The 20323-nt window shown below is 38.3% G+C and overlaps 1 protein-coding gene across 2 annotated transcripts in view; it reads left to right on the forward strand.

The window, feature by feature from the left end:
- slc1a7b (solute carrier family 1 member 7b) overlaps positions 1-20323 on the forward strand; it is a 37147-nt gene that overhangs the window by 12475 nt on the left and 4349 nt on the right. The window contains exons 2-8 of one of the 2 annotated variants that reach the window (XM_044128258.1): positions 7845-7924; positions 12582-12797; positions 15865-15907; positions 16445-16676; positions 16753-16852; positions 18686-18919; positions 19073-19267. In XM_044128258.1, coding sequence (XP_043984193.1) covers positions 7845-7924; positions 12582-12797; positions 15865-15907; positions 16445-16676; positions 16753-16852; positions 18686-18919; positions 19073-19267 — 1100 coding nt within the window. Of the gene's footprint in view, positions 1-7844; positions 7925-11862; positions 11923-12581; positions 12798-15864; positions 15908-16444; positions 16677-16752; positions 16853-18685; positions 18920-19072; positions 19268-20323 lie in introns of those variants that run through there. The other variant, XM_044128259.1, reaches the window with a different exon arrangement.

The following is a 20323-nucleotide window of genomic DNA, read 5'->3' on the forward strand; positions in this document are numbered from 1 at the left end:
ATGTGGAATGGAGATGTAAAAACCATCAAAGAAGTAACAGCTTACCTGTCTGGGGAGAAAAGACTTCAGGAGGAATGGATTTTCTTCTGCACAGAGACAAACTTGTCACCTTAGCCATTAGTTCAAACAGGAAGAAGGTATTTTATGTGTGGATAAATAGTACCTTAATGCACGAGAAACCTCAACAGAAGCAGAGGGTATAAATTACTGAAATGTTTGGTTCACATCTATCTATGAATGCATTAACCATTTGAGAGAAAAATCTACTTTGCTTTTTGCTTTCTAAAGCTCCAGTTCCCTGGATTTGAAAAAAGTGGTAAAAACTTAATTATGAGAGAATTCCTCAGCTGTAATCTTTAATCCTCAGCTCTCATGTATGCTGCAAACTGTTGAATATGAAAGCAGATTTTTAACAGCAAGTGAGAAAGTTTCAGATTCATATCTCTGTAGGCTAAATGCTTTATAAATATGACTTACTTTGTCACTCCTCAGTGTGGGAATACATTCCTCTATGAAAACATTAAAAGTTGCAGTCCAGTTGTTTTCCTCCTTAACCAGGTAAGATGTCTACAGCCTGTAACTGGCGTGTGCTTGAAGAATTGGTGTGTGTGTGTAGGATGGGTGTGTGTGTGTGTGGAGCGGTTCTTGATGTGCCGACTCCAGTCTCCAAATTTCTTGAGTGGATTGTGCTTGACATTCCTCTCACAGCAGTTACCCCTGTTGCTGCTTCACATTTTCCTACTAATGTTTTTCTTTCCACTGAACATGTAATGACCCAGTTACATGAAACTATGTAAGCTCAAATTGAACCTTTTTCTTTTTACAATATTCACATTTTTAGAGATGTGGGCCTAATTATAAATTTCACTTTCTGTGTTCACATTCTGAGGGTTCTGTTAGGTGTTAGCATTCCCTGGCAGGATGACTGAAAGGCTAATCTCCATGATGCCAGTAATTTCAGAAATGGGAAAACCGTTTCATTAAATATTTGCATACAGTAAAAGTTATGGGGAAGAGGCCTTTGCATATATTGCCAAGTTTTAAACTCTTTGAAATGAACCATGCCAATTCTTAAAAAAACATTCCTTTCTCACACCCCTATCAGCAGCAGAACTTCTGCAGCCAAACTGTTCTAAAATCAGCTTCTATTTTAAAATGGGGTATTATGCAAAATCAACATTTTTTTTTTGTTTTATTTTGTGCTTTCATGTCATTCCTGATCAAACACATCTCGCCTCAATTTCTGCATTGTGATATTATGTTTTTTTGTTGTTGTTACTCTTCTTCATGGGTGCTGTTGTTGATCATAAATCAGCTGACTCATTTGAATGCACTTTCACATTCAGGAGGATGTTTGCATTGACTTTTTATGGTTGACTGTAGGGTGTAGAGGCCACAACATGAGGCCGAACCTGGAAGATAAACGTTGAGGTGCAGCTGTTATTTCTAGAGGAGACGTTGCTTTCAGGTGTTCATGGGCAAAGGTTTAGAAATCTAGATGCTTTTGACACACACCTTTTTTAGCCTTTCTACAGATCTTACTTTAACCCTGTAATGCATAAATTATGATCTTTCATGTCAAGATATTTTTCCAAAGTGATTTAGATTTTCTTAAGGCATAAAAAAGAAGATAAAAAACAATCTAGGATTTTCTTCTAGGATTTTTTTTCTAGGGATGAACATTGGGTTTATCCCTATGTTTTGTAATTTTCTCCAAATACAAAGTTGTTATTTGGAAAATACATCAGTAGTATTTAGTCATTGCTTGACGTTAAAATATCTATTTTTTTACATTTTTTTACCTACTACTGACTGTAGTCCTCTGCAGTAGGAAGGTCTGAATATTCCTGAATTGGTCAGCATGCTGTTTCGAAGGTCTGCCATATTGGATTTAACAAACATATTCCTGCACTTGCAATGAATGGTCAGTAGTCGATAGTGTGTTGTATGATGCACTACTGTGCACGTCGGTAGTCTGTGTGCATTTATAACATAAAAGTCCACAAGAAACGCAAGAAAATGGCTTTTAGATACAGCAGCTGTCCACTGCAGTGACCGCTGGTCATGAAACGGTTAGTTTTGTTCATGGCTCATCTGGGTTTATTGTTCTTTGATTTCAGTCACTCAGTGTTCTATTCTTGTTTTGAGATTGTCATTTTAGTATTAAAGTAAATTCTATGCAGGAACACATTTTTTTCTCTCTCTCCCAAAGCTGGTAGTAAATGATGTCATCCTCTTTCGGTCCTGGTTGGAACTTCTTGTTGTTTGTTCTTGATGCATCATTTGGACAGAACTTTTTTCTCAATGCCCGTTATATAGAAATGCTTCAGTGTGAAGAATCTGTGGGTCTTTCCAAGAGTTCTGCAGCCATGTTATTGTGAAGTGTGAAATGTCTTGTCCAGAATAATTTTTATTCAACGTGACATCTCTAGTAAAAGAACAGATTTCTATGCTTTCATGGAGGTTATGTGTTGGCCTTTAGCCTTTATCTTTGGTATTTCTAAGCCATACAGTCATTTTCCATGATCTTCTCTGTTTGGTTTCTAAAACACTGTGCACTCCACTGATTCGTCTCTGCTGGTTTATTTGTAACTTGAAACAGTCAGTGTCATTAGCTCTTTGTGAGATTCTTCCATTGTCTATTTCCACACCGTTCCTCCTGCCTCCTTGCCTCACTGTTCAGTCTGTATTTATCACAGCCTGTGTTTAACATTCCTCTCTTGTCTCCATCTGCCTAACAGCTTCCAGTTCAGTAAATCATCATCACCTACAACATCAGGTTGACATTTGCCTGTCTGGCTTTGGGTCCAACTTCACAAACCCTTGACCTGTTGACTACTTATCACTTCTTTTCTCTCTCCTTGCTCACCCTGTCAATCTGGACGAATAGTCATATTAGAACTGAGTACTTTGTGAGATGTTCAAACCTTAGCAGGTTTAGAACCAAATCTTGCATTTTTCTTTACGACTTCCTCGCTGCTGTGTCTGCTGTTCTCAGGTTTTTATGATGCTGTTTGTTCTCTGATGTTCTCTAACAAACCGCTGAAGTCTCATGGAACAGCTGAAGTGAAACATTTTGATTATCCACAAATATAGCTAGCAGTTTGCTTTTGTCAGTGGCTCGTCTCTGTTAACAAGTTTGAAAAAAATGTCTTAAGAAGCTTTTTCAAACTCCTGATCCATGGCCAAGTTTGTTTTGACAGAGTGAAGAAATGAGATCGGTCTGCAGAGAGGCAGCAGCCCAGAAGACGAGACAAGATGCAGGACCGCAATGTTTGCTGGATACAGATTAGCTTTTCGCTATGAATCATGGATTATATTTAAGTGGAAATAAATCTACGTACTCAAGTATCAAAGGAAAAGAGAGGAAAAGCTCGGTCTTTCACGATGGTTGCCCACGCATCGCCTGTCTGCAAAGCTGGAGCTTCTAAATGACTTTAGTTCCATAACTTGCATCCTTTCTCACTTTCATGCTTCTTTCTGTTCAGGTGACTGATGCCTGATTGTGCAATGCAGGTAAATGCTGCAAACCACAAGAGGCCTTTTTGTCATTCTTGTAACATTAAATTAAAATGTAAAATTAAATACATTTTGCATTATTATGAAATACAAAAGGTACTTTCCAAATAATTATTTAATTCATTTTGTTTGAAACAAATCTGGAATTATGTGAATGAATAATTGCTCCACTTGCTAAATCATAAATTTAACACGATGAATTGCATTTATTTGCAACACTGGAATAAATTTCCCTTGCTGAACCCCAGCTTGATTACCACCAAAGCTTTAGAACAAACTCTTATGCTAACTAAAGGCTAAATGTCTAAAACTAAAACTGGGCATTTTGAAGAAAACATCATACAGTGGAGCAGAGGGGTGGAGGGTGATGGTCGCTCAGTATGTGGTGCAGCTGAACGACCTCAAAGCTTCTTCACGTCTACACTGCCTTCTTATATGGGATGGCATTAGGGCCTAAATTCAGGCTACAGCACAACCAGTGATGCCAACATCTTTGTCACAGGACAATATGTCCATTCTTAAGGCAGCTACTGATCCGATGAACGATGGCACCAAAAGGAGACTACTCGCATTAGCATTTCAGAGGCTAACAACTAGCATGCCTAAACTGCTCAACCACTGGATTATACATGTGAACAAAGAACAAAATATCATGAGAAAAGATTGACATACAATATCTGTGACTGTAAAGCTTGCCAGATTATTCGTGATATCATTCATCATGATATCTTGTGTTTAATATTACATGTATTAAAGATTATTGAATGTCAGCCATTTTTCTTGTATGTTTAATCCAGAGGGTGGCCGGCCTTAGGATGCTGCTTGTTAGTTTTTTAATGCTAGCACCAACTTGTCCATTCTAATTGACAGCAGAGTAGGTATGTTAGTCACTAGCATCTCCAAAGCCAAGACGAGTGAGTAATCTTCTCGTTCTCCAGCGCTGGCAGCTAAGTTGCCGATGCCAGCCTATCATTAATCAGATCAGCAGCCGAGAAGGCAGCTGACCAGCTGAGGTGGAAAACCTGACTCCATGGATCAGGTCTGTTTGTCCAGAACACCCCATAGTGTCTCATTAAAGAACTTGAGAACTTGGAGGCCAATTTAACATGCAAACCTCCCTGCGTTCACTATTCTGTTCCTGAACCATTGTTGCTTTACAACAGGACGCGTTTATCTGCTTTAATGCTGCAGCTGTCTCCGTCCTCACTGGTCTGCTGCTATGAAGCCACAAATGCACCAAACTGTAATCCTCTTTGTATTCTGACACCTTTCTATCAGGACCAGCAGTTTGAGCTGCAATTGTTCATCTGAACACATGGAACAGCATTTAGCATCCCGTGTGGATCAGTAAGCCCATGAGCCATCTGCAGTTCATCCCTGTTCCTTTCTTGGACCAATTTTAATTCTAATTTAAATCCTCTCTTTACTTATTTTTACCAGCTTCTCACACATTAACTTTGATGGCAAAATTATCACTGCCCTAAATATATCGTATGCCATGATGATGAGATAATTAGTGTGATTTGTCTGATTTGTGTGTATTGACAATGACAAACTAGGCTGAAATGCGTTGGTTTTATAAATATGGGCAATGGACTTCACTCCAGCATGATTGACTAATAACAAGCACAGCAATACATCCTGCTGTCCAATAGTTTTAGCCAGGAGGATTGGCATAGCAACAGTTTCCATGTGGCTGACGGCAAGCTTTTGGTCATTAGAAAACTTTTCCTGTTTGAGCTCATGCGGTCATGACATTCTTACAATGTTCTGCGCAGATTAGCTCATCACTTCTCTCAGTATCTGGAGCATGATGGGGCAGCACCGCAGTTCTTGTCATGATCCATACGTTCCTACCAGCAGTGGGTGTCAGAGCGATGCTGCCGTGTCTCCATGGGTAACAGAGAGTTTTTCTGAACAGGATCTTGAGTGGGTTAACGTCTTGCAATATGGACTTTGACTTTTATCACAATATTTTACTGTAATATTGTGATAATGATAAAAACTATCATCTCTTTTTCAGGTAACTTTTTATGCTTAACGCGTCACAAACACAAATAATGATAAGCTTCTTCACGAAGCCACTTATCTACAAAAAAATATGATTTCTAACTGCACACAGAGACTTTATTTAATCCCATCTGGAATTTATCCTCCATTATTTACTCTTATTCCAACTATTCCATATGGAAAAGGTACAAATCAGATTGTTTTGGAGGGTGTAAAGATTGGAGTTGGTCTGTTCCCACTGACACAAAGAGCAGATAAAAATATGGCTTACTTTTGCCTGCTTTGTGAATGTAGCCTAGGACTCAGAAGTAAAACAAAGAGAAAGATCAAAACACAAAAATGAACTAAGAAACTAAACAGCAAGGAATAAAGTAATATGGTAACACCTTAAAACCAAACAGAAATAAAAGCCCAAACATCTAAAGATCATAAGTCATAAAAATTACAATTCATTTGGGGAAAAAAAGTTATTACTTTTTACTTGGAAGTTTGGGCCCATGGAGCAAAAGACATGAAACATAACAATAGGATTGAGAGCAAAAATAAACCAGTTATTAAAACTGAATTGGCTGAATGGTTGTATTATATTGACCTTTTTTTCCCTATAGTGTCTGAATGGTATATTTGTTGACAGTTGTCACCAGGTAAATGAACTGAAGGGAAAAAAAGATATTTCAAATATCGAGTCATGCTTTATTTAGCTACCTTAGTTTACCTTAACATCTTTTAACTGAGTGCTGCAGATATTGAGATTTGACATTAAGCACTATTTTTATAGTTTTGCTGTACTTCTATCATGAGATGGATTTAAAAAACTCTCTGAGACCCAGACCCTGGGCTTTACTCAGAACACACAGCAGTGGGAGTTTTAGATGTATGAACCAATTAAACATCAGGGGAGGATTATTTGACAAAAGGTTGAGTATTGAGTCAGGGTTCGTTTTGTTCTTAGTATTGACCATCCTCTGTGAAGACCTGGACAGCAGACTGTACAGGATCATCCAGCAGGAGGTGGTGGTGGTGAAGTTCTTGTTTCTGCAGTTTCAAGGATTCCTCAGACAAGAATCAAAGCAACACTGGACATGTGGAGGTTTATAATATAACATTAAATTGACAGCAGCGTCACCAATAATCAGAGCGTACGGCATGGCTGTTAGAGTTAGAGTTCCTGCTCATGCAACATTCTGCTCAGATGTGTCAGCCCTGGTCTCTAGATGCTCAGTTTGATTGATTTTTTTTCCTCTGGCAGTCATCCAAGTGTCCGTTTTTTTCCTAAGAGGGGTAGATGACACATAGAGGTCACATAGAGGCCTACCTGCTGTGAGCAGTGATTCAGTATTTATATGAAAGATGATATCACACTGTGATACTATGAAAAAAATTAACTACTGAGCATAAAAAATTAGCTGATTGAAATGCTTGAAAAGTTCATACGTAACTGGCTGGATGCTTTAAAATTGCAATCATGATTTCTTAGATGAACAGCATTTCATCAAAGATGAGCACAACAAATCTGTGCTTGATCGAGGAAGAGTACAAAGTTTAAAGGAGGTGAATGATGAAGAGTTGTACTGGATATTATTTTTGACAGACATAATATTTTAGCAACTGTAACAACTAACCTGTTAGTTCTAATTTGCCTCACCTATTAAATCTGCCTTTGTGACGGAAAAGATCAGCTTTAATGCCCTGCTTTTCTTCTTCTGGGGTAGAAATCAAAATAACTTGTTAGTTAACAAGAGATTCTTGATTGGCAGATCTTCTCAGAGAGATTTGATAAGTATTTGTCTCCTCTGTTCGCATTATTTCGCGAACTGAAGAGACGATGGGTTACGCAGAGAGCCGACTGTAACATCTGCTGCTCTTCCTGAGCGTCGCACTGAGACTGCGGGAGAGTTAATCAGTTACATTTGGCACCTGATTATCCTCTGATTTGATAAAGTACTTATCCAATATAGAACATTTACCATGAAGAAAATTAAGGACCTTGTTGTTTTGGGAGGGGGTTGTAACTGTCTTCAAAAAGGGATCAATAAGAAAATCAAAAGATTTACTACTGGGTTGCCATGTCTGTAATGTGCACCAGTTTTTTTTAACTACTAAAGGAAAATCAAAGTCACCGGCCTCATTTTTGTTCATTCCTCTGGTTGCTTCTAAGGTGGAACATTCAGAGACTATTCAGAAGTTATTTTACCATCCTCTATTATCAATCATGACCTTTTCTTAAATGTCATTAGATTGCTTTTCTTATCCTTCCTTCATGGACTCCCTTAATGAACCTCTCCCTGCTGTGTCCTGTGCTCTGCTCCTGGCAGGAGGTGAAGTACTTCCAGTTTCCTGGTGAACTCCTCATGAGGATGCTCAAAATGCTCATTTTGCCGCTCGTCGTGTCCAGGTACCTGCACTCACAACCACGCCACAATTCTGCAGTGGCCAGAATCAATACCTCTGGGCTGCAACGTTTTCACATTGTGTCACAAACTCTTATGTATTTTCTATGGATATTGTGTGATAAACATAAAACCACCGAGCTTCACTATGGTTTCACTGTGGTTCAGATTTTGATCTTATGTTCCATGTGACATTTTGTGTGAAGGCTAAAAAGTTCAGTTTTTTCTAATCTGACCTGAGCAGCTGTTTCCACATTTGTTGTCCCCTACATGAATTTCAAAAAACTAGAATAAGAACTTCATCTGGCTTTGTGAACGATAAACTGACGGTAGTAATTTGTGTTAAATTTGATTCATTTTGTCAAATCTACAACAGTTGAATAAACCAGAGTTTTGAAGTTAGCACTTAAAAAAACTGAAAGAAGAAAAAGACAGCAGTGGAAACTGTTTCCCAGAATGCTTAGCAGAATGTATCCTGACATGGAAGTGTGTTACATTGGTCTCACTCTTGTGTGTTATGAAGGAAAATGTTTGTTTTAATGCAGAGCTTGAGGACAAACGTCCTGTTCACAGTAAATGTTTCATAGCAGAATTCAATGTGATGTTTAGTAAAATTCATTATCAGATCACAAAATTTCTTTATGCAATTTGAAACAAGAATTGTAGCTATCCTAAAGTAAACTAAGTAGTTATTTTACTGTATTTTATTGTGAGTAAAAATAATAGAGAAATGTGTCCTTTAACCAGCTGAGGGCAGTCGTTTTGTTTTTTTTAGATGAGCTTAAAAAATAATGCTTTGACAACTTGTCTCTAGTTGTAAGATCAACTTTATGAACAGTTTTCTTGTTGACATAAATTGCATTTTCAAGGCAGCAGAAGAACTTTCAAATGTTTTACAGTGCACTATTAGTTATTGTTGATGGATCTCTTGTCCTGAGCTTTGTCTCTGTGTAGCTCCCCCAGTTTTACCTTTTGGCCGCTTCTTTAAGTAATCCTCCTCTTGTCTGGCCTGTTAACTAAGATAGATGGCCATGCAGTCCAATAGTGAGACCAGCTGCTTGAAGCAGTTTGACATGTTTTTGTTTGTTTTTGTTTTTTTTTATCCAAAGTGTCACCAGATGGTTACAGATGCACTTGTCTCTTACTTTTTGGTTTATTTAGCAGAACGTTTACTTATAATCTGAAATGCTCCTGCTTACGTGCATAACATAATTTAATATCTTTGCAATATTGTACATGTTGAAGCAAAGTAACTTGAAAAATGTGTTCAAATACTTATTAATATACTTAAAAGATGACATTTGAATTCAATCCTGGATTGAGTTGTCTGCAAGAACTCCACTTTACAACAACAAGGCATTTATATGTATGTCTTCATGTAACGCCTATGAAAGTACATTTTCTTTTCACAAATAACATAATGCTTTATTATTTACAGAAGATTGTTACAAATGCATGTTATAAAAGGAAGCAGCCTGTTGGCTGAATACATAAGTTGCTGTTGTTTTGTGGTCTGATCTCAGTACAGGGACTAAAGGATTAAAGAAATATACAGCAGCGTTAATAAGTTCCACTGAATCGTGACAGAAAAAAATAATCTAAACCAAGAACAAAGCAGGAACACAACACTTTTGTTTCGTAGTGAAAAACAACAATCGTCCTTCTCCTTTATATGATAATCGAAGCTCACAGTTTACAATTCCTTTCTGTTGATAGAAATGTGATTCATGCCTCAGTGCAAAAATACTTAATTACAGCCTTGACTCTAAGGAAATCTAACTTTTGCATTCATAATAAAAGCTGGAGATGTGAGCTGTTATTAATATTACTATCACCAACGATGCTTCAAATGTTTCCCATTCAAGTTTTTTCAAAGCAACAGTAGTAGCATTTTAAGGTCTCTAATAGTCAGATACGGATTCAGATGTTGATATAGAGAATTGCCAAACAGAACCCAAGAAAAAGATCCACTGGAAATTCTACAAATGATTCTAATGGCTTCAGTCAAGAAAGAAACGTTAGAGTCTCGCTTTGAGTCAAATGCTTAAGCAGCTCAGGTTGTGAACCCACACAGCAGGAATGTTGGAGCAATGTGAGAACCAGACAGTGAAAAAAATAAAAATAAAAAAAATTCTTCTGTTACTCAGGTGTCAAAACAAACACCTGCTTATTTATTTTTAGGTTTCTGCTAATATGTGAATTTGTCCTGAAGGAGTGACCTTTTGATTCACTGAAGTGGGTGAATGCAGCGATTTCAGTCACACTGGCTGCTTTTCCGTTTGCCGTAGGTTTGCGCTAATTGAAATTACGAAAATAAATTCATTCAATGGAAACTCACATACCTGATAAAAAGTTTTTGCAGCAGGATGCAGTGGTTTTTCAGCCCTATCAGAATGTGTATAGTATTTCGCAAATTTGCAATGGAAACATTTTTTCCACGTCACGCGAGTCACGTGATCAACAACAGGATGTTCCAGCTGGTAGAAAAGATGAAGAAGACGACAGGAAGTATATTTTCTTCACGGTTTGCAGTTTGTTGTTTTTCAGACAATGTGCATTTAGCTTCACCACACATAAAAAGTTGAAGAATCCATAACTCTTCTGTAAAATCACTGACTATAATTTTCCCCAAACGCCGCTCCAACCCCTGAATAAGAGGCCAAAGTCTCCTCTGATTGGCTGATAGATGATGAGGTCTGGCTGAATTATGAATACATCTTACATAACTGTCTATTGCTGCCATGATTTTAATGACTTATTGCGTGAAGAAGCTTATTCATGTGAGATTTTAATTTCATTCCTCGTTCATCCTGAGGAAGAACCACAATTGCAAAATTGTGTTTTTTCAATATCAGCAGAATATAGAAAAAGATTTGAGCTCGTTTTGTAATGGAAACACAACTGCTGTGACTGGAGCCAGATTTGAAAGGAAAATTAGGAAGAGAAAAAAAAAGGGAAGGATTTACCTGCTCTTGATTATCCAATCAAAGTTGTAAAGCTAACAGGATAAGGACATTCGTCACGCAATGTTTGCAGTTGGATTGTTTGAATCGCAGGCAGAACTATGAGCCACTTCCTTGAGTGACATCATGGAAACATCTGGAGAAATCAGACAAGATATTTGGTAAAGAATATCTTTACCAAATATTCACTGTCTGGTTCAGCCTTATAGATGTTCAAACAGAAGTATAAACACTAGTCCTGAAAGTGTTAAGAATAGTGTTAAGAATGAAGAAGTGTTCTGAGTCCCAGAGTGTGAAAATGTGAAATGTGTGAATCATCACCAAAACAAAACTAATAGAACTGGTGATGATGCACAATGAATCCAGTGGGAAACTTTACATTTCCTAATCAGAGAACTAAACAACCTTAGATGACCTCTTGTCCTTGCAAATCAGCCGATGTCCTCAGGGTTCCCTACTTCATGTTTGAGTCCAACACTGAACCCTGTTGACCAACATAAAAAAAAAAATAAAAAAAAACCCTCATTCCAGCTCCGTCTGTCAGGATCACGACAGGAGAAATCAGAGAGACGGCTCCCTCTCTCTGGTGCTGCGTTGTGTGACAACATTTTGTCCAAAGCATAAAGAATCTGATGAGGAAATCAGAAGACCACTTGCAAACACGGCCAGAAGTCATTTGTTCCCTATCACAAAACAAAATAAATAAATCAATTATTATAAAAACTCATCAGCAAGTGGTTTTGATTTTTAATGACTTTTTAGTCAACAAGGACAGCGTGACCTTACACATTCATCTGAGGAAGGACTGACTGAATTGAAAATGTCGCTTGTGTTTTACAAATATGATCCTGGGATGCGCAGCAGAAAGAGCCTTTATTGCCTGAATCAATCAAGACGATTAAGTTCAGCTGTGAAGCAAATGTTCACATTTTTCAAAGTGTTGTGGTTCCAGTTGCCTGTTTTACATGACATAGAAAAAGAGAGGAGAGACAAGACCTTCAGCTGAGGTCAGGAATCAAAACCTCAGATGGAGGTTTGATGTAGGCAGCCCACTCTCCACCTCCACCTCCACTCCTTTGATTTAGTGAAATGTTATAATTTGTCACAGAAAATTATTGACCATGACAAAGTAGTTATTTAAAAGCATTGTCAGGGTTTTTTTGAGTTTATTTATTTTGACATTTAAAATGCAACTTATGTTTGCTCCATTTATGACAAAAAAAAAACAAAACCGTTATTAACAAGTCTGTATTTGAATATTAGGTTTTATAAAACACTCCAACACATAGAGCTTTGCACAACTGAAATCCACAAGTAAACAATTCATTTTTAAAATGTATTAGATAAATATAAATACAGCAGTTACATTCAGTGACATACACTGTATCTATGTGTGGGGAAAATAAAAAGACGAAATAGAGGACGTATTTCTGAAAACTAAATAAAAAATGCAAAATTGGAAAAACAACTTAAAAGATAAAATGGTTCTGTTATTTAAAATGAAAGCAGCACTGTGATAAATCCTACTTATCTGTAAAGCCCTGTAAACCTTCGGAGTTTACAAAAGCTTAATTTGCTTGAAATCAGCAAAAGAAAAAAAAAAGGGGGGGGGGGTGATTGAACAGCAGCAAACAACATTTGATTACAGATTCAGTGCAACATGAACAAATAAAGAACATCCAGCTCTTCTTTCTTGCAGCTTGATGTCTGGACTGGCGGCTCTCGATGCCAAGTGCTCCAGCCGGCTCGGCCTGATCACCGTGTCGTATTATCTCTGGACCACGTTTGTGGCCGTGATCGTGGGGATCATGATGGTGTCCATCATCCACCCGGGCGGAGCGGCCCAGAAGGAGGACTCTGAGGACAGCGGCAAGCACATCATGAGTTCTGCCGACGCTCTGCTGGATCTAATCCGGTAAGAAGCCAACAGTCTGAGCTTCAGAATGACATCACGGGCCGACGGGAGAGCAGAGACGCAGACGTGACAGCGTCAGAACCAAAGACGCGCTTCTTGTTCCGTTATTCCGACGGAGTGACAGGCCCTGCTGGTGGTGTGTGATTGATGCACATCAGCAGGAGGAACACAAACCAGAGGACAAGTAATGCTTGTCAGAGCCGTGGCAAATCAGTGTTCTCCAAGCAAAAATGGCACATATAGAGGTAACCTCTGAGCAAGGCACTTATCCTCCAGTTACCTGCCAGTCTACCCACAACCACCAGAACAACGAACCAGGAGGAATAACCGCTTTGATCTCTTATCATTTCAACCAAAGAAATCTGAGCATTCAGTACATTGTGATAAATTTACAAAGTCTGAAAAACTGCTAGATTTTTAATTCCTCCATAGCAGCACATTGGAATAGAATAGAATAGAATAGAATAGAATAGAATAGAATAGAATAGAATAGAATAGAATAGAATAGAATAGAATAGAATACCTATTAAATATTAATCATACAAATATAACCATAAGAGATAAAGTTTATAATATTTCTAAGAGTGATAAGGTAAGCATATGTTGAGCTATAGATAATCTATAAATGAGTGCAGAGAAAATAAGATTGAAGTTACTCAGACATGTAATCATTTCTACAAGCAGAAATGATTATCTGTGTCATTGCACTGCATCCTTACAGCAATAATATTTAGATTTTTTTTTTTTTTTTGTTTTTCTAATATATATACTTAAGAAAAGCAAAACAATAATGATGATTTGGGTAAAATCCCAGCTTGGACTCTTTCTGCACTGGCTTTGCTCAGAGCTTCAATGCATATTTCTCAGGTTTTGGTTGTAAATTTGACTCAACACAGCCTGAAAGTTTGAAACTAATAATGTTCAAGGTGCATCACCTGAATGAGCCTCCACACACAGAACACTTGGCATTGGCTGCTGTTAGTCACTGTTTCTCTGGCATGTTCAGCACCTCGTCCTCTACATTCGTCTTTTTTTGTCAGCCTGACAAAGACGACCTAAATGTGAATACACACGGTCCAGTTCCTGAATATGTCGTCTCCTCTGCTCCCCACTCACTATCTAAAACCATAACAAACCTTGTAGTGTGCTTCAAAAATATTTTGAGTGTTAAAAATTCATGGTTCATCATGAAAAACAGGAAGTCCACTGAGTTTTCAACCCCCTCAGCCGATTTTATCAGCCGAACTATTTCTAACTAGTTAGAATCTCCGTGTTGGAATTCCACCCAACACGCAGTAGAAACAAAGAAGATCAAGGCCGTTGCTTCCTTCCCCCAGGAGAGTTAGCTATATGGTTTTGATCATCTTACGAAAGGATCAAGGGAGTTTCATTGACCACTTAAATCCCTGCCAGTACTTGCTTGTGTTATTGCTTCAGTTGCCACTTCAGAGATTGTCCCTAAATATCTTTTTTATTGTCTTACATTAATCTGTCTGAGCTCACCATCAATACAGCACTAAAGATTAAGAACGGCTGTCTGAGGCATGTAAGGAGAAATCCATGAGGGCATTACTGTCCATCTGCAGTGTGCTTAAGAACACATGGATAAACCACAAGGCAGATGGAGCTGCATGTTGATGGAGCATGAGATCATATTTTGGGTTACTGTTGGCAGAAAAAACCAGTTTGTTTCTAATAAGATTCTCTTGAATTGACAGAGGAAATACTGGTCACTCACCATGCATGTAATTATGTTCAATGCACACATGATGACAATTAAAGGAAATTAGCACCTTGTAGATAATACTGATAAAGGCAACAGGCAACCAGTCAGTCCTTATTGAACTTGGCTTTGCATCCTGGTGTGCAGTCACGTTGAGACAGAAAGGGGCCGTCCTTGAACTGTTCCCATGACGCTGAGAGCAAGATGTCTCAGTATGTTGAAGCAGAAAAGGTGCCTTTTCTCTAAAATGTCTAAAAGTTTGTAATCTTCCCTCTGAACCAAACTTTACACTTGACACAACACACTCAGTCATACTGTTCTCCTAGTTGCTACAAGACAGACTCGTCCATCTGTGTGCCACACAGGTCAAATGTCTCCACTGCTCTAAAGTCCAGCTAACTGAAAAATATTTTGGGTTTTTTTCACTTTCAAATCTTTCTGTTCAGTTCCAGTTTCCATTTTTTAAGAAACCTTATGGTCCCAATTTAGCGCTGTATATGTCTGACTGTTTATCATTTATTGAACACTTCTTATCTCTGCTCGCAGAACCACAGTTGATTAGCAGGAGGAGATCATCTTCCAGCAGCTTCTATTTTATGAATATCTTTGGTTTTTAAATTAGGTTTTCAGGGCAACTAAACTTTCTAAAATGCATGATCAACGCTGCTGCTGACTCCACTCTGGAACTGGCATTGACTGCCATCTTGTTCAGGCCTTGTAAGCTGTGGAGACTCTATTCACTGAAAAAAAAAATGAGGTTATCCATTAAAACTAGACGTTTTCTTCATATTTTAAGCTCAGTTTAGTCTGGGCTGAGAAGAGACTTTCTCTGACACTCTAAGCTAAAGTCGAAGCTTCTAGTACTTTATCTGCAAAACTTCAGCAGCAGCTTGCAACTAAACACCAAAGGAAATGTTTATTGAAGAGTGATTTGTATTGCCTGACACCAGCTGAACACAATCTACACAGTGGAGTGGAGTTTTATTTGCCCAGGGAGACGGAGTGATAGACCTTTTGTAAATGAGTTCATTTTAATCAGTTTTCTGTGAGATGAATTACGGTAAGTCTCCTTGGAGCAAGCTCACAGTTAACTCGGTGTTGTCTTATTTTGTCCAAATCACTGAAAGACTTTACTCTTTAAAAATCTGCTTAATATAAACTTAAGTGAAGTTTCATGTGCATAAAACTTTGGAGCACAAAAATGTAGCCATAAATGTAAACAATAAAAAAGATTAACATCATTAACATCACTACAGAAAGAACCAGGTTGCTTTAGGGTTTTTATTTTTTATTTATTTATTTATTTATTTTTTTACATCTTTCTTTCTTTGTCTTCCTTTATAGAAATATGTTCCCATCAAATCTGGTCCAGGCCACTTTTCAGCAGGTAAGATACAACAGAGTTGTAGAAGAGGTGAAATACAACAAATTAACCATAGAAACATATGGGACTTAAAGGGAATAAAACTGAATGAAGGATTTTGTTACTAACTAATATTTTCTTACTTGCTAAATTTTTTGTGTGTTCTGTTTTAGTAATCCCCTGCTAGTTTAAGTATTGCATGCATTATAGAAATAAATTTCTGTTTATTAGTTAGCAAAACTGGGTGTAACTCTAACTTCTACATGTCATCAAAGGGCTTCAAAAATGATCTTTAATATGTGCTGAATATGGATTATTAAATCTGCCAGCCTTCATAGGAGGTACCTTACATTACCTTTAGGCCTGTGGTGGTTTGAAGTAAATCTGCTAAACGTCTAAAGAATGGGCTAAAACTAAAGCTCTGCTTACAACCTCTGTTGAAAAGCAATATTTTTAATTCAGCTGTTTGTCAAAATATCCATTTGTATGTTCTGGTTCAAAAAAATCTTAACACAATTTATTCAACCCCATGAAAAGTGTCACTGTCTCCCCTGACAACAGTATCAAACACGGAGCCAGCTCATCGTGAAGCCGAAGCCGACGGTGAGTCAGGCCCAGTCAGAGTCCACCACGCGGAGGCCACTCATCTACGGCATCCAGGACGATAACGGCAGTGACATCCAGAACTTTGCTCTTGACCTCACCCCGCCTCCGGACGTGCTGGTGCGCACTCGTGAAGGAACAAGTGACGGAATGAACGTCCTCGGGATCGTTATCTTCTCGGCCACCATGGGTACGTGTTCCGACTGTGTTTGGAATTTGGAACCGTTTCAGAATGATGTGCTTTTGACGCCCAATTGTTTTGACAGGCATCATGTTAGGAAGAATGGGCCCCAATGGAAGCGCCTTGGTCAACTTCTGCCAAAGTCTCAATGAAGCAGTTCTTAGAATTGTGGCCATTGTCATATGGTGAGGACTTTAATGATACTTATACATACATATAAGTGTAGGTTCTGTTGAAGCTTGTTACATATTTGTTGAAACTGTCACTGTGTTGTGACAATTTATTATGAGACAGATAATCTGTGAAAAAATGCAACTCCTCTGCCTTGTCCCAGTGCTCCCAGTTCGTATTTCATCACACAGTGCAGAAAATGAAAACTAGTAAAACACAAGCTCAGAACAAGACGAAATAAAGGGAAGGATAATACTATATGACCAAAAGATTGCTAACACAGAAGGAAGACGGTGTTTCTTTTACAAGTGGTTGCTGAGTGTCTTTTTCTTCCAAGATCTACAGTGGTTTGCTATTGTGGCAGTGTGTTGGGGTCTTGGCAGTGCATTGTGGGAAAGGCTGGAAAAGCTGCGTTTCAGCGCTACACTCACTAAAAGCAATATGCTGCTGGAGGATTCAGCTAAGGGTCTACATATGACAAAAAAAACCTTTTATTCACTCATCTGTTCTTTTAGTTAAAAACATTTCTTCCCATTAATAGGAAAAAAAGAATTGCATGTGGTTGAGCCTTTGCAAAAAAGTTTTTTCATCTGCATCCTCTCATGTTGCAGATGAACTAAATTTGTTAGTCATAACCTTGATTGTTAAAATGAATGCGCTGACTTTGTTGGGTATTCTGAACCTAATGATACTCACTGCTGTATTAAACACATGTGGCCATCAGCATGTTGGTATTCCTTAAAAGCTGCTTTTCATTTTTCGTGGCATAAATTCAGCAAGAAATCAAGAAGATTCCTCAGAGATTTTCATCCGTACCAGCTGCGTTTCCAGTTCCCATAAGACTGCACAAACTGAAAGTACAAAAATAAATTTGCTTATTGGAAACAGCAATTTTAAATAAAACTTGCTTTCCAATTAAATGTTTTTGCGCTAGAATGAGGTGGTTTTTCAGCTGTATCAAAATAAATGCATTTTACAAAACTGCAATGGAAACACTTTCCTAATCACATGAGTCACAACACAAACAGCCCAATGTTCCTACTGGCAGAAAAGATGAAGACGTCAGGAAGCAGCAGGACGATGATGGTTTGGTTTAGTTTTTTCCAGACGTAGAGCAGCTGGTGCTACCAGAGCGCTCACTGCTTCACACAGTTCATAAAAACTTGTGTGTCATTTGAATGTATTGGGTCTCCAACAGCAGTGGCATCAAGGTCTCCATAGCTCTTCTTTAAAATCAATTACCCCGAAACACTGCAAGTAGGCGGGGCTTGTTGCTCGGATGTCTGAGTAAGAGGTCAAAGCTACTATTCTTCCAGATTCCGATGATCAGTTTAAACTTTAGCACATCAACATCACCACATGTAGACCCCTAAATGCATTGAATTACTACCATTATCACATGAACACGTGTACCTAATAAAGTGCCATTAGGGTGTGTAAATGAGAAAAATAAGAAAATTACAAAATGGTCTTGGAAACAACAAATGAGATGTCCCACCCACAGCAGTGGCATCAGGGTTCTGCTGGAACCTTTAGCTTGCAGCTTCATCCCAACATGAAGCAACAACATACAAGGTGATGGAGAAACAGAATTGAAAAAAGCTGCACAAAACAACCAAAGTGTCTAAGTAATAAGAGTTAAAACATTACAATTACCTTCACACTGAAGGTTTTATTAATTAGCAGATCCAGACACTTTCCTAAACAGAGTGTGGTTGTGGAGGCTGTAAAACAGTCCTAACCCTGTGAGAAATGGTCATAAATATTTCTTCACTTATTAGTTGTCCTAATGTTTGCACTCATAAATGAATTAATTGACTTTAAAGGTGTACACTTCGTCCTGCCAGGTACTTTCCATTTGGCATTGTTTTCCTGGTGGCTGGTAAAATCCTGGAGATGAGTGATCCTTCTGCAATGGGGAAGAAGCTGGGCTTTTATGCCATCACCGTGGTGTTTGGTTTGGTGTTGCACGGCTTGTTCATCCTGCCTGCCATGTACTTCTTCATCACCAAAAAGAGCCCCATCGTTTACATCCGGGGAATCCTGCAAGCCTTGCTTATAGCCCTGGCCACTTCCTCCAGGTAAAGACATAAGAAGCACAGTTAGAGACGTATGTTCTACATTTGTTTCTGGTCGTCTTTTAAAAGGTTTCCTCTTGATCTTTTCTATGAAAGAATTTAATATGATTTGGGAGTTTTAATTTTCTAATGACACCTCTTTTCTATCTTCTGCAGCTCTGCCACTTTGCCTATAACCTTCAAGTGCCTCTTAGAGAACAATCACATTGACCGGCGCATCATCCGATTTGTGCTCCCAGTGGGCGCCACCATCAACATGGACGGCACTGCCCTTTATGAAGCTGTGGCGGCCATCTTCATTGCACAAGTTAATAATTATGAGCTGGATTTTGGCCAGATCATCACTATCAGGTCAGTGACATTACATCGTACCAACTTTATAACAAGATCCAGGATCACTGGAATTATTTTCATTCTCTGAAAATAATGTAAGTCCTAAGACTGATGTTATAATAACCAATCAACCAAGACCCGGTCCCTCTTATTATTATGTTGGTAGGGAGTTTAAATGCCCGATGTTTTAAAGTCATTATAAGGTGGTTTATAGAAGGTACTACCCTGAGTCCCAAATTTGGTTAAAACTTAACAATGTAGTTCAGCTGTTATCTCACAGAAGGATCTGAACCAGTTCTTTGACCTTGAGCATAAACCATATCATGAGCAGTGGAATGTCTGTTTTATCTCTGTACGCTGCCTCAACTCTGGTTATTGACTATTTCAACTTGCAAGCATTTTTCCTTTTCAAGGGGAGACTGAACCCATCCAAACCATCCAGGCTCACATATGCTAACATATTTAAGCTGTGTAGTTGTCAAAGCAGCCATGACATTCCAGCGATCCCCATTTCTCTTTTCTTCTATGGCTGATGCTCATACTACCACTGCCAATGTTAGCGCCTTCTTCATTTTTATATTTGAAACATCGCAACAGTATGATTTTTTTATTTTTTTTGCATTTTAATGAAAAAAATCATTTAATTTCCTCCGTTTTTGTCATTGTCGTTCGCTAAGGTTACGGGGGAATTCTTGCTGTGGGCTTTAAAGAAAATTACAATTGTAATCAGATGAAGAATGGCTCCTTCACTTCTGAATGCCAGGTCTTCAAAGGAGGCATGAAAAATCTATTTTACTGTATTGTAATTTATTGACCCCCTGCTCCGGTTGAGCCTTTACATTCTGAATGAGACATTTTAACACTAATTAACAAACGGAAGGTTTTAATTGTTTATTATTTCAGCTTTCACATTGATTACCCCCTCCTGTGTTGAAGCTGAAGACTCTTTTAACTTAAAAAAACAAGATGGTGGCCATTAATATAACGAGGCACACATTTGATCTTCTCTTCTCTTTAGGACTAATCATCAACCATTTATATATTTGAAGAGATTTCTGTGAGTGACTATAGCTG

This window comes from Gambusia affinis, linkage group LG10 (assembly GCF_019740435.1).
Source record: "Gambusia affinis linkage group LG10, SWU_Gaff_1.0, whole genome shotgun sequence".
NCBI lineage: Eukaryota > Metazoa > Chordata > Actinopteri > Cyprinodontiformes > Poeciliidae > Gambusia > Gambusia affinis.